Here is a 13591-nt window from a genome sequence, read left to right on the forward strand (position 1 = left end):
ACTGCTGACATCGAGTGGCCAAAATCTAAATTGCACCTGGGCTGGAATAATAGATAATGGCCTTTCTCTTGCATTTTAAAGATTATGGTAAACAGTTGTTTTTTTCTTAGTATTATATTTTACCAGATCCATTGTCTTATATTCTACTACATTCCTTTCACATTTCCACAAACTTCAAAGTGTTTCCTTTCAAATGGTACCAAGAATATGCATATCCTTGGTTCAGGGCCTGAGCTACAGGCAGTTAGATTTGGGTATGTCATTTTAGGCGAAAATTGAATAAAATGGGCGGAGGTTTTAACACTACATGATTCCATGTGTTATTTCATAGTTTTGATGTATTCACTATTTTTCTACAATGTAAAAAATAGTACAAGTAAAGAAAACCCCTTGAATGAGTAGGTGTGTATTAACAAACCTTTGACTGGTACCGTATATACATACATACAGTGGCTTGCGAAAGTATTCACCCCCCTTGCATTTTTCCTATTTTGTTGCTTTACAGCCTGGAATTAAATTGGATTTTTGAGGGGTTTGTATCATTTAATTTACACAACATGCCTACCACTTTGAAGATGCAAAATATTTTTTTATTGTGAAACAAACATGAAATAACACACAAAAAACTGAAAACTTGAGCGTGCATAACTTTTCACCCCCCAAAGTCAATACTTTGTAGAGCCACCTTTTCCAGCAATTACAGCTGCAAGTCTCTTGGGGTATGTCTCCATAAACTTAGCACATCTAGCCACTGGGATTTTTGCCCATTCTTCAACTCAAAGTTACTCAAGCTCCTTCAAGTTGGCTGGGTTCCGCTTGTGTACAGCAATCTTTAAGTCATACCACAGATTCTCAATTGGATTGAGGTCTGGGCTTTGACTAGGCCATTCCAAGATATGTAACTGTTTCCCCTTAAACTGATTTAGCAGTATTCCTAGGGTCATTGTCCTGCTTGAAGGTGAACCTCCATCCCAGTCTCAAATCTCTGGAAGACTGAAACAGGTTTCCCTCAAGAATCTCCCTGTATTTAGCACCATCCATCATTCCTTCAATTCTGACCAGTTTCCCAGTCCCTGTGATGAAAAACATCCCCACAGCATGATGCTGCCAACACCATGCTTCACTGATGGTTTTCTCGGGGTGATGAGAGGTGTTGAGGTTACGCCATACGTAGTGTTTTCCTTGATGGCCAAAAAGCTCAATTTTAGTCTGGCCAGAGTACCGTCTTCCATATGTTTGGGGAGTCTCCCACATGTCTTTTGGTGAACACCAAACATGTTTGCTTATTTTATTCTGGCCACTCTTCCTTAAAGCCCAGCTCTGTGGAGTGTACGGCTTAAAGTGGTCCAATGGACATATACTCCAATCTCAGCTGTGGCACTTTGCAGCTTCTTCAGGGTTATCTTTAGTCTCTTTGTTGCCTCTCTGATTAATGCCCTCCTTGCCTGGTCCGTGGGTTTTGGTGGGCAGCTCTCTCTTTGCAGGTTTGTTGTGGTGCCATATTCTTTCAATTTTTTTTATAATGGATTTAGTGCTGCTCCGTGGGATGTTCAAATTTTCAACCCTGATCTGTACTTCTCCATAACTTTGACCCTGACCTGTTTGGAGAGCTCCTTGGTCTTCATAGTCTCACTTGCTTGGTGGTGTCCATTGCTTAGTGGTGTTGCAGATTCTAATTATGTGACTTCTGAAGGTAATTGATTGCACCAGATCTTATTTAGGGGCTTCATAGCAAAGGTGTGAATACATATGCACGCACCACTTTTTCGTTTTATATATATATCTATAACATTTGATTGGTTGCAAGAATTTCCTTTAATTTAAATGGAAAATTCAAAGTTGTGAATTTTGTGTCGTTTTGCGTATCAGTTCATAAACAATGTGCCATGGATTCAGTATGTCGAAAATCTCTTCCCAACTATTTTGCATGGCACAGCTGTCCAATTTTTGGTCCTTCAATTAAACTGGTATACTTTTTTATTCGTCACAATTTTCTTTAACCAATTATAGTCTTTAATGCAGGACCGACAGACAAGTTCCTTATTTTTTCCCCCATCCACTTTCCTCTTCCATGTTTGTGGTAATGCTGCTATTAGTTGGTTGTAATTTTGGTTAGAGTAGACATTTCCATATATTTTTGTTAGCTGCATGTGCGACATAACTCATCCAGTCCTATTTATGATATCATTTACAAAGATTATACTTTTCTATTTTTTTATATATATAGTTTTTTTTTAAACTATTGGTACATTTGAGTTTATTTGAATTTTGGAATTAAAAGAAAACATTTATCAGCAGTGCACAATGACACCTTTGTTTTTTACCCCTGGATTTCTAACCCCTTAATAACCCCTTATTATTGTTGGATCTGATTTTAATAGATAACATTTTGATAGCCATAATAAATAGATATGCCGATAGTGGACCACCTTGTTTACTCCTCTTGAACGTGTTAAACTTTCTGAAAACTAGCCATTGTTTACTATTTTACACCTGGGGTTACTATACATGACTTTAACCCATTTTATAAGAGATTCTCCAAAATGTTAATGTTCCAGGCATTTATATATAAATTCCAGTCGTACTTTATCAAAAGCCTTTTCAAAGTCAGCTATAGTTTCCCTGATTGTTCATAGTGTTCTATTGTTTCCAGTACTTTTCTTAAATTATCTCCAATGTATCGTCCATGTAAAAAACCTGTCTGATTAGATGAATAATAAAATAATGAATAATAAAAAAATTTAAAAAATTCTTACGAGCTATACATTTTGCTAGAATGTTTGCATCACAACACTAAAGTGTAAGGTGGCTTTAATTGTTTTAATGGACTGGGTCTTTATATTTACCAATTGTATCCCTTTTCAGTAATAATGAAATCAGACCTTCTTGTTGAGTGTCCGATAATCTACCATTTTCATAGGATTGGTTAAAACATGAATAATAACGGTCCTCTGAGTATATCAAAAACGGTTTGGTATATCTCAACTGGTATGCCATCCAGCCCTGGAGTTTGCCCAGACTTAAAGGCTTTAATTGCATCAATAAGTTCATCCTATGTAATTTCACCTTCACATGAGGCTTTCTATACAGCTGTTCATTTTACATTATTAATAAACAAAAATCCATACAAAATACCTTCGATTATTAGAGGAGATGGAGGAGACTAAAATTAAAACATATGTTTAAAGTACTTTGCTTCCGCTTTCAAAATATAATTTGGTGAATCATAGATGACTTCGTCATTTGTAACAAGTTTCAGTAAATTATTTTTGGTAACATTTCTGTTGAAGATTAACAAAAATTTGATGCATTTTTACGCATATTCCATTAAGTTTGCTTTATTTTTATAATATATTCCCCGATATCTTTTTCCTCTAACATATTCTGAGCCTCTACAGTACAGTTTTATTGTGATCTATCTGTTCTGTTAGACCTTCTATTTCCTTTGATAAAATATGGACTCTTTTGACCTACATTGCTTTTGTTTTATAGATAAGTACTCAATTGCATGGCCTCTAAAGGCACATTTAAAAATGTCCCATACAATAAGGGGATCTGAAGTACCTATATTATGTTGGAAAAAGTATGTTATAAATTCCTCTGTCCTAGTTAAAAAGTTATCATCCAATATGCTTTGATTCAATTTCCAATATCTTCACCCACGTGGAAATTCAGTAAGAGTATTGTATATGCCAATTATCTGATGGTCCGATCGCATTCTGCCCTCTATCAACACTTTTTAAACTTTTGGTGCCAACGAGACTGATATAAGAAAGTAGTCAAGAAGACTAGCTTGATTGAGCCTGTTGTGGAAATTTCCTCTATTTACCAAATCATGAGCGCAAGCCACACACAAGTCAGAGTTAGTTATCAAAGTCCATCTTTAATTATATGAGCTCTATCACAACCCTGTGACTCTCAGATCGATTCAGTGTCTATCAATGAATTCTCTGAGAGCCCCTTCTGCATTGCAACTGCGATTGTCACGTTCTGACCATCGTTCGTATGTGTTTTCCTTGTTTTAGTGTTGGTCAGGACGTGAGCTGGGTGGGCATTCTATGTTGTGTGTCTGGTTTGTCTATTTCTATGTTTGGCCTGATATGGTTCTCAATCAGAGGCAGGTGTTAGTCATTGTCTCTGATTGGGAACCATATTTAGGTAGCCTGTTTTGTGTTGGGTTTTGTGGGTGATTGTTCCTGTCTCTGTGTTTTGCACCAGACAGGGCTGTTTTTGGTTTTCCACGTTTATTGTTTTGTAGTGTTCGTGTTTATTAAACATGAATCAATATAATCACGCTGCGTTTTGGTCCGCCTCTACTTCACCTAAAGAAAACTGTTACAGCGATCCTTTAATAGCAAAGAACACACATAGTCAGACAGCATAGACATAATAAATCGTTCAGCTTTGTCTCCTTACTCAAACCCTAGAACCATAAACCAATCCTCCATATCAACAGGCATATATCAAATTGTCATTTAGATACAACCATCTCTAAATACAACCAATCCTGGACAAGCTCACAGAGAGCATAGAATGATTCCAGACACTGCCATCCCCGATGGGAAAAGTAGGGAGTGACTGGCACACAGACACAGTGGAGCAAAAGACATGTTTACACATGATGATACATTGACCTCTCCCCTCTATGCAACTTAGTCTTGACATAGAACAGATACTGCAACCCTGCCACAGTATTATACAAAAATAACATTCTTGATGAGAAGTAACTTACAAACATATGATGAATATAAAACATCTTACCTATGTTACCAACCAATTCTGATTATTCCCCAACAAGCCTCCGCCATGTAAAGTTGAAGTCGGAAGTTAACATACACTTAGGTTGGAGTCATTAAAACTCTTTTTTCAACCACTCCACAAATTTCTTGTTAACAAACTATAGTTTTGGCAAGTCGGTTAGGACATCAACTTTGTGCATGACACAAGTCATTTTTCCAACAATTGATTACAGACATATTATTTCACTTATAATTGACTGTATCACAATTCCAGTAAGTCAGAAGTTTACATACACTTAGTTGACTGTGCCTTTAAACAGCTTGGAAAATTCCAGACAATGATGTCATGGCTTTAGAAGCTTCTACCTGTGGATGTATTTCAAGGCCTACCTTCAAACTCAGTGCCTCTTTGCTTGACATAATGGGAAAACCAAAAGAAATCAGCCAAGAACTCAGACTCAGACCTCCACAAGCCTGGTTCATCCTTGGGAGCAATTTCCAAATGCCTGAAGGTGCTGCGTTCATCTGCACAAATAATATTACGCAAGTATAAACACCATGGGACCACGCAGCCGTCATACCGCTCAGGAAGGAGATGTGTTCTGTCTCCTAGAGATGAACGTACTTTGGTGTGAACAGTGCAAATCAAACCCAGAACAACAGCAAAGGACCTTGTGAAGATGCTGGGGGAAACAGGTACAAAAGTATCTATATCCACAGTAAAGTGGATATCGGCATAACCTGAAAGGCCACTCAGCAAGGAAGAAGCCACTGCTCCAAAACCGCCAAAAAAAAGGCAGACTACGGTTTGGAAGTGCACATAAAGATCAAACTTTTTTGAGAAATGTCCTCTGGTCTGATGAAACAAAAATAGAACTGTTTGGCTATAATGACCATCGTTATGTTTGGAGGAAAAAGGGGCATGCTTGCAAGCCAAAGAACACCATACCAACTGTGAAGCACAGGGCTGGCAGCATCATGCAGCAAAATAGATGGCATCATGAGGGAGAAAAATTATGTGGATATATTGAAGCAACATCTCAAGACATCAGTCAGGAAGTTAAAGCCTGATCGCAAATGGGTCTACCAAACGGACAATGACCCCAAGCATACTTCCACAGTTGTGGCATAATTGCTTAAGGACAACAAAGTCAAGGTATTGGAGTGGCCATCACAAAGCCCTGACCTCAATCCCATAGAAAATTTGTGGGCAGAACTGAAAAGCGTGTGCGAGCTAGGAGGCCTACAAACCTGACTCAGTTACACCAGCTTTGTCAGGAGGAATGGGCCAAAAGTTAAAGTTAATGGGCCAAAAGTTAAACAATTTAAAGGCAATGCTACCAAATACTAATTGAGTGTATGTAAACTTCTGACCCACTGGGAATGTGATGAAAGAAGTAAAAGCTGAAATAAATCATTCTCTCTACTTATTATTCTGACATTTCAAATTCTTAAAGTAAAGTGGTGATCCTAAATGACCTAAAACAGGGAATTATTTTCTGGGATTAAATGTCAGGAATTGTGAAAAACTGAGTTTAAATGTATTGGCTAAGGTGTATGTAAACTGTATATCTCACAAGGTCAGGATATTTTAGCCTCCATATATCCACTAGTTCCAATATATCCATGATATTCGTGATTTCCTTACGTGCATGAGGGTGATAGTGTTTATAGAGTGATTTTACTTTACGGTCCATTGAGGTATTTAAAATAGTATTATAATCTCCCACCATAATAATAGAGTCTTGTATTGCTTGCAGGGTTGATCATTTATTAAATGTATTTCCAAAGAAATGTGGATCATCATTATTTGGTCCGTAAAGGTTTTATCTATATATGGTCCAATAACATATTTAATATCATACATCTACCTTGGGGATCTGTTTGGAGAATTTGCACATTCGGATCAAAATTACAGTTAATTAATGTCATCACCTCTTTTGAGTTTCTTTGCCCATGGGAGAAGTATATTTCACCCCACAGTCCTTTTTCCACACAACTTCTTCTAAAATTGTTGAACGAGTTTCCTGTAAAAAATAAATATTATATTCCTTCTCTTTAAGCCAGGTAAATATTGTTAATCTTTTCTTATTATCTGCTAAGCCATTACAATTACATCTGGCTATGCATATTTCATCAATTACCATAATGAGATACAAGTTTAAAATCTATTTATCATAATATATGTTTGTAAATTGTGCAGCTGTTGCTCCTGGTTACAGGTAAATTGCACACGGCCTTCGTTGACCCCAGAAACCAAACTGTGTCAGTCAGTGTATTGTGTTGAGGCAGGAAGACAGGCAGGGACTTTACTACAGTGCAAGCACACCTGTGGTCTTACTCAACAGTAATATGGCCAGCACTGTGCTAATCAGTGGAGGCTGCTGAGGGGACGACCGCTCATAATAATGTCTGGATCGGAGCAAATGGAATGGCATAGAACACATGGAAACCATGTGGAAACAATGTGTTTGATGTATTTGATACACTGATTCCATTCCAGCCATTACCACAACCCCATCCTCCCCAATTAAGGTGACACCAACCTCCTGTGGTGCTAATACCTTGGGGGAACTGGAGTTGTGTCTGTCTACCTGTCTGTCTAAATCGCTCGTATAGACCTAGATCACATTGGCTAACCGGGCTATCTGCATTGTGTCCTGCCATCCACCACCCGCCAACCCCTCTTTACGCTACTGCTACTCTCTGTTCATCATCTATGCATAGTCACTTTAACCATATCTACATGTACCAACTACCTATATCAGCCTGAGTAACCGGTGTCTGTATGTAGCCTCGCTACTTTTATAGCCTCGCTACTGTGTATAGCCTGTGTATTTACTGTTGTTTTATTTCTTTACTTACCTATTGTTCATCTAACACCTTTTTTGCAATATTGGTTAGAACCTGTAAGTAAGCATTTCACTGTAGGGTCGGCACCTGTTGTATTCGGCACACGTGACAAATAAACGTTGATTTGGTTTGATTTGAGATCCCACCGCTTCTACAGCTTGTCTCACACAAGTCAGTCAACCACTACACCATTTGGTTATCAGAAAATAACAATGTGGCAGGGGGCTGTGAACTACCAGACCATGTGGCAGGGGGCTGTGACCTACCAGACCATGTGGCAGGGGGCTGTCACCTACCAGACCATGTGGCAGGGAGCTTTGAACTACCAGACCATGTGGCAGGGGGCTGTGACCTACCAGACCATGTGGCAGGGGGCTGTGAACTACCAGACCATGTGGTAGGGGGCTGTGACCTACCAGACCATGTGGCAGGGGGCTGTGAACTACCAGACCATGTGGCAGGGGGCTTTGAACTACCAGACCATGTGGCAGGGGACTGTGAACTACCAGACCATGTGGCAGGGGGCTGTGACCTACCAGACCATGTGGCAGGGGGCGGTCACCTACCAGACCATGTTGGCAGGGGGCTGTGACCTACCAGACCATGTGGCAGGGGGCTGTGAACTACCAGGCCATTTGGTAGGGGGCTGTGAACTACCAGACCATGTGGTAGGGGGCTGTGAACTACCAGACCATGTGGCAGGGGGCTGTGAACTACCAGACCATGTGGCAGGGGCTGTGAACTACCAGACCATGTGGCAGGGGGCTGTGAACTACCAGACCATGTGGCAGGGGGCTGTGAACTACCAGACCATGTGGCAGGGGGCTGTGAACTACCAGACCATGTGTGGCAGGGGGCTGTGAACTACCAGACCATGTGGCAGGGGGCTGTGAACTACCAGACCATGTGGCAGGGGGCTGTGACCTACCAGACCATGTGGCAGGGGGAGGTCACCTACCAGACCATGTGGCAGGGGCTTTGAACTACCAGACCATGTGGCAGGGGGCTGTGAACTACCAGACCATGTGGCAGGGGGCTGTCACCTACCAGACCATGTGGCAGGGGCTTTGAACTACCAGACCATGTGGCAGGGGGCTTTGAACTACCAGACCATGTGGCAGGGGGCTGTCAACTACCAGACCATGTTGCAGGGGGCTTTGAACTACCAGACCATGTGGCAGGGGGCTGTGACCTACCAGACCATGTTGCAGGGGGCTTTGAACTACCAGACCATGTGGCAGGGGAGGTCACCTACCAGACCATGTTGCAGGGGGCTTTGAACTACCAGACCATGTGGCAGGGGGCTGTGACCTACCAGACCATGTGGCAGGGGGCTGTCACCTACCAGACCATGTGGCAGGGGCTTTGAACTACCAGACCATGTGGCAGGGGGCTGTAAACTACCAGACCATGTGGCAGGGGGCTGTCACCTACCAGACCATGTTGCAGGGGGCTTTGAACTACCAGACCATGTGGCAGGGGGCTGTGACCTACCAGACCATGTGGCAGGGGGCTGTCACCTACCAGACCATGTGGCAGGGGGGGACCATGTGGCAGGGGCTGTGAACTACCAGACCATGTGGCAGGGGGGGCTGTGGAACTACCAGACCATGTGGCAGGGGGCTGTGAACTACCAGACCATGTGGCAGGGGGGGACCATGTGGCAGGGGGCTTTGAACTACCAGACCATGTGGCAGGGGGCTTTGAACTACCAGACCATGTGGCAGGGGGGGACCTGTGACTTTGAACTACCAGACCATGTGGCAGGGGGTAAACTACCAGACCTGTGACCTACCAGACCTGTCACTACCAGACCATGTGGCAGGGGGCTTGACCTACCAGACCATGTGGCAGGGGGCTGTCACCTACCAGACCATGTGGAAGGGGGCTTTGAACTACCAGACCATGTGGCATGTGGGGGCTGCTGAACTATAGACCATGTGGCAGGGTAATGTAAACCTAAGTCACCTACCAGACCATGTGGCAGGGGGGCTCTTGAACTAAGACCATGTCCAGGGGAGAAAGACCATGTGGCAGGGGGCATTGAACTACCAGACCATGTGGTGGGGGCTGTGAACTACCAGACCATGTGGTGGGGGCTGTGAACTACCAGTGTGTGTGAACTACCAGACCATGTGGGTGAACTGTGAACTACCAGACCATGCGGCAGGGGACTGTGTACCAGACCATGTGGGGGCTGTGACCTACCAGACCATGTGTTTGGGGACTGTGTACCTGTCACCTACCAGTAACACATTCCCTCCCTTCCTCCCTCCCTTCCTCCCTCCCTCCCGCCCCCTGCGCTGACAGTATGTTTGTGCAGTGTTTATGTAAACCTAAGTTCCACAGGGTATGCTTCCATAATCAGTTTTCCAGGAGAGAAAGACTGTTACACTTTTATTTTCTGTACAGTGTGTGTGTGTGTGTGTGTGTGTGTGTGTGTGAGGCTGTGTGTGTGTGTGTGTAAGTGTGTGAGGTGTGTGAGTCTGTGTGTGTGTGTGTGAGGTGTGTGTGTGTGTGTGAGGCTGTTTATGTGTGTGTATGAGTATGTGAGGCTCGTGAATGAGTTTTGCTGTGCATAAGGTGTTAGACTGTGATGCTGTGCATAAGTGTGTGAGACTGTGCGTAAGTGTGTGAGACTGTGCGTAAGTGTGTGAGGCTGTGTGAGTCTGTGCGTAAGTGTGTGAGGCTGTGTGTAAGTGTGTGAGGCTGTGTGAGTCTGTGCGTAAGTGTGTGAGGCTGTGTGTAAGTGTGTGAGGCTGTTCATAAGTGTATGAGTATGTGAGGCTCTGTGAGGCTGTGTGTAAGTGTGTGAGGCTGTTCATAAATGTGTGAGTATGTGAGGCTCTGAGGCTGTACGTAAGTGTGTGAGGCTGTTCATAAGTGTGTGAGGCTGTTCATAAGTGTGTGAGGCTGTGTGAGTCTGTGAGGCTCTGTGAGGCTGTGTGAGTCTGTGAGGCTCTGTGAGGCTGTGCGTAAGTGTGTGAGGCTGTGTGAGAGAGAAATCGAGAGCGAGAGTGGGAGTGTGAGCAGTCCTGTGCAGCCCTGCGCGTTACCTTGTCTGCTACCCTGGTGAGTAGAGCTGACAGGTCTCCAACATGGTTGCTCTGTGTCACAGCCTACCCGGTCAATCCATTGATCCAGACCTCAGCAGATCTGCACCTAGCTACATACAACACATATGCTGAGTGTACTAAACATTAGGAACAACTGCTCTTTCCATGACATAGACTGACCAGGTGAATCCAGGTGAAAGCTATGATCCCTTATTGATGTCACTTGTTAACCCAACTTCTGTCAGTGTAGATGAAGGGGGGGAGACAGGTTAAAACCTGTTACGGATTCGGGTTCCCCTTTGGGAACCGACGTTAACTGGGACGTGGCGCATGGAACGCAAAAATATTCTTAGAAATATTTAACCTCCACACATTAACAAGTCCAATAGCTCAAATGAAAGATAAACACCTTGTTCATCTAGCCAGCAAGTCAGATTTCTAAAATGTTTTACGGCGAAAACATAGCACATATTTATGTCAAACCACCACCAAAGACACAGCTAATTTGAATTAGCCACGTTGAACAAAATATGCAATCAACAACCGCAGGATTAAAAGAAAAATAATTCACTAACCTTTTGAAAATCTTCATCAGATGACAGTAATAGGACATGTTACACAGTACATTTATGTTTTTTTCAATAATATGCCATTTATATCCATAAATCTCTGTTTACAATGACGCCATGTTCAAAAAATGCTACTCAAATGTCCGGAGAAATGATGATATCTGCCGGGAGCTAACGTCAGATAACAAGCAATACACATCATAAACTTTGACTAAATATACATGTTCTACATATAGTTAGAAAGATACACTTCTTCTTAATGCAACCGCTGTGTTACATTTATTTTTAACGTTACAGAATTCGTTCACTAGGCTATAATATGAGACGGCGCTCAGAAATTAGCATTATGTCTCCTCTATCTCGGAGTCCACAGAAACCCATAATTAACACGTAAATATTCCCTTACCTTTGATGTTCTTCGATCAGAAGACGTGGAAGGAGTTATACTTACCAAAAACTGCGTTTGGTTTTCAAGTCTGTGTCTTTAGGTTATCAAACACGACAAATTCCGGTCAAAATGCAGGCAAAATTCTAGTGGATGCGCATCAAAACTTCAAAATTACATATTATATGTCGACTAAACTGGTCAAACTACGTGCAGAATCGAGCTTTAGCATGTTCTAAACATAGAAAACAATCCTTAGCGTGAACAGACAAACCTACATCGTTTGGTGAATCTTGGAACAAAGAGAGCTCCGGACCCGACGTGCGCATGAAAGTGCATGTATTTTCGCGTGACCCGGAGGTTTCAGCCCGCCAAACCTCGAGGGAGCGCGTGTTTATATAAGTACATTATCACCGTTTATATAGCCAAGTTATCACCCTCGTACCCCTGCACATTGACTCTGTACTGGCGATTCTCACAATGGCAGGCCCCACTGAAAGGGGACATCGCGCTGAAGAGATAGAAACTGTTCCCAGATCTGTAGCTGGTTGGGAAGGGTGGGGGCGATGACGTCAAATTTGTCCCAACTTTTCTGTTGCCAAGAGAGAGTTTGGGAGAATGGCTGCCCTGAGAGTTCTGCTTTACATAGAGACATAATTTGAACGGTTTTAGAAGCTTTAGAGTGTTTTCTATTCAATAATAATTATTATATGCATATATTAGCAATTTTTGACCGATTTTTTTTCTGTTTACTATGGGCACGCAATTCCTCCAAAGGGGGCAGTAGTCAGCCCTATCTTTAACAGGTTTTAAAAAGAAGGATTTTTAAGCCTTGAGATATGGATTGTGTATGTGTGCCATTCAGTGGGTGAATGGGCAAGACAAAAGATTCTGTACTGGTACCGTGTTTATATAGCCAAGTTATCACCTGGTACCCCTGCACATTGACTCTGTACTGGTACCCTGTTTATATAGCCAAGTTATCACCTCGTACCCCTGCACATCGACTCTGTACTGGTACCCTGTTTATATAGCCAAGTTATCACCTGGTACCCCTGCACATCGACTCTGTACTGATACCCAGTTTATATAGCCAAGTTACCACCTCGTACCCCTGCACATCAACTCTGTACTGGTACCCTGTTTTTATAGCCAAGTTATCATCTCGTACCCCTGCACATTGACTCTGTACTGGTACCCTGTTTATATAGCCAAGTTATCACCTGGTACCCCTGCACATTGACTCTGTACTGGTACCCTGTTTATATAGCCAAGTTATCACCTCGTACCCCTGCACATTGACTCTGTACTAGTACCCTGTTTATATAGCCAAGTTATCACCTGGTACCCCTGCACATCGACTCTGTACTGGTACCCTGGTTATGTAGCCAAGTTATTGTCGTTGTCATTTTTTCTATATTTTCGTCTTGTTGGGAAGGGTCCGTAAGTAAGCATTTGTCTACACCTGTTGTTTATAAATGCGATTTGAATAGATTTGATAAGGAGGTTAATGCACCATCCTCCTTGTCTGTCTCTTCATGTGCCATTCTGAAGTGTATACTAATAATATGCTTCTCCAGCTCCAGGCTCCGGTGAGAATGCTGAGGAGCGTGTGTTTCGGGAGCGCATGCGGCCTAGGAAGAGGCAGGGTGCCGTACGAAGGAGGGTCCATCAGGTCAACGGACACAAGTTCATGGCCACCTACCTGCGGCAGCCAACCTACTGCTCCCACTGCAGAGACTTTATATGGTGAGAGACACACACATGCCTACCTCAGCCTTTATATGCATGGTCATGGGCGGTCTGAGCTCTTGTCTGTCAGTGTTTCCATGGAGACAGTGGGAAAAGCCCCTAGGCTAACCATTACAGTGGAAGCTTTATCCTGGAGACTACAGCCGGTTCTCTGCTCCCTGTTTGCACCAAGCTACATGAAACAAGCACACATCTGTAGTACTCATGGCACCGGCTGCAAGCTGACAAGTACTGCTT

General features: G+C 42.8%; 1 protein-coding gene across 2 annotated transcripts in view; it reads left to right on the forward strand.

Annotated features, from left to right (window-relative positions):
- The window catches only part of LOC112261469 (protein kinase C epsilon type-like), a 201654-nt gene that overhangs the window by 100395 nt on the left and 87668 nt on the right, over positions 1-13591 (forward strand). For both annotated transcript variants that reach the window (XM_042327327.1, XM_042327329.1), the window contains exon 3: positions 13183-13351. In XM_042327327.1, coding sequence (XP_042183261.1) covers positions 13183-13351 — 169 coding nt within the window. The remainder of the gene's footprint in view (positions 1-13182; positions 13352-13591) is intronic.

This window comes from Oncorhynchus tshawytscha, linkage group LG01 (genome assembly GCF_018296145.1).
Source record: "Oncorhynchus tshawytscha isolate Ot180627B linkage group LG01, Otsh_v2.0, whole genome shotgun sequence".
NCBI lineage: Eukaryota > Metazoa > Chordata > Actinopteri > Salmoniformes > Salmonidae > Oncorhynchus > Oncorhynchus tshawytscha.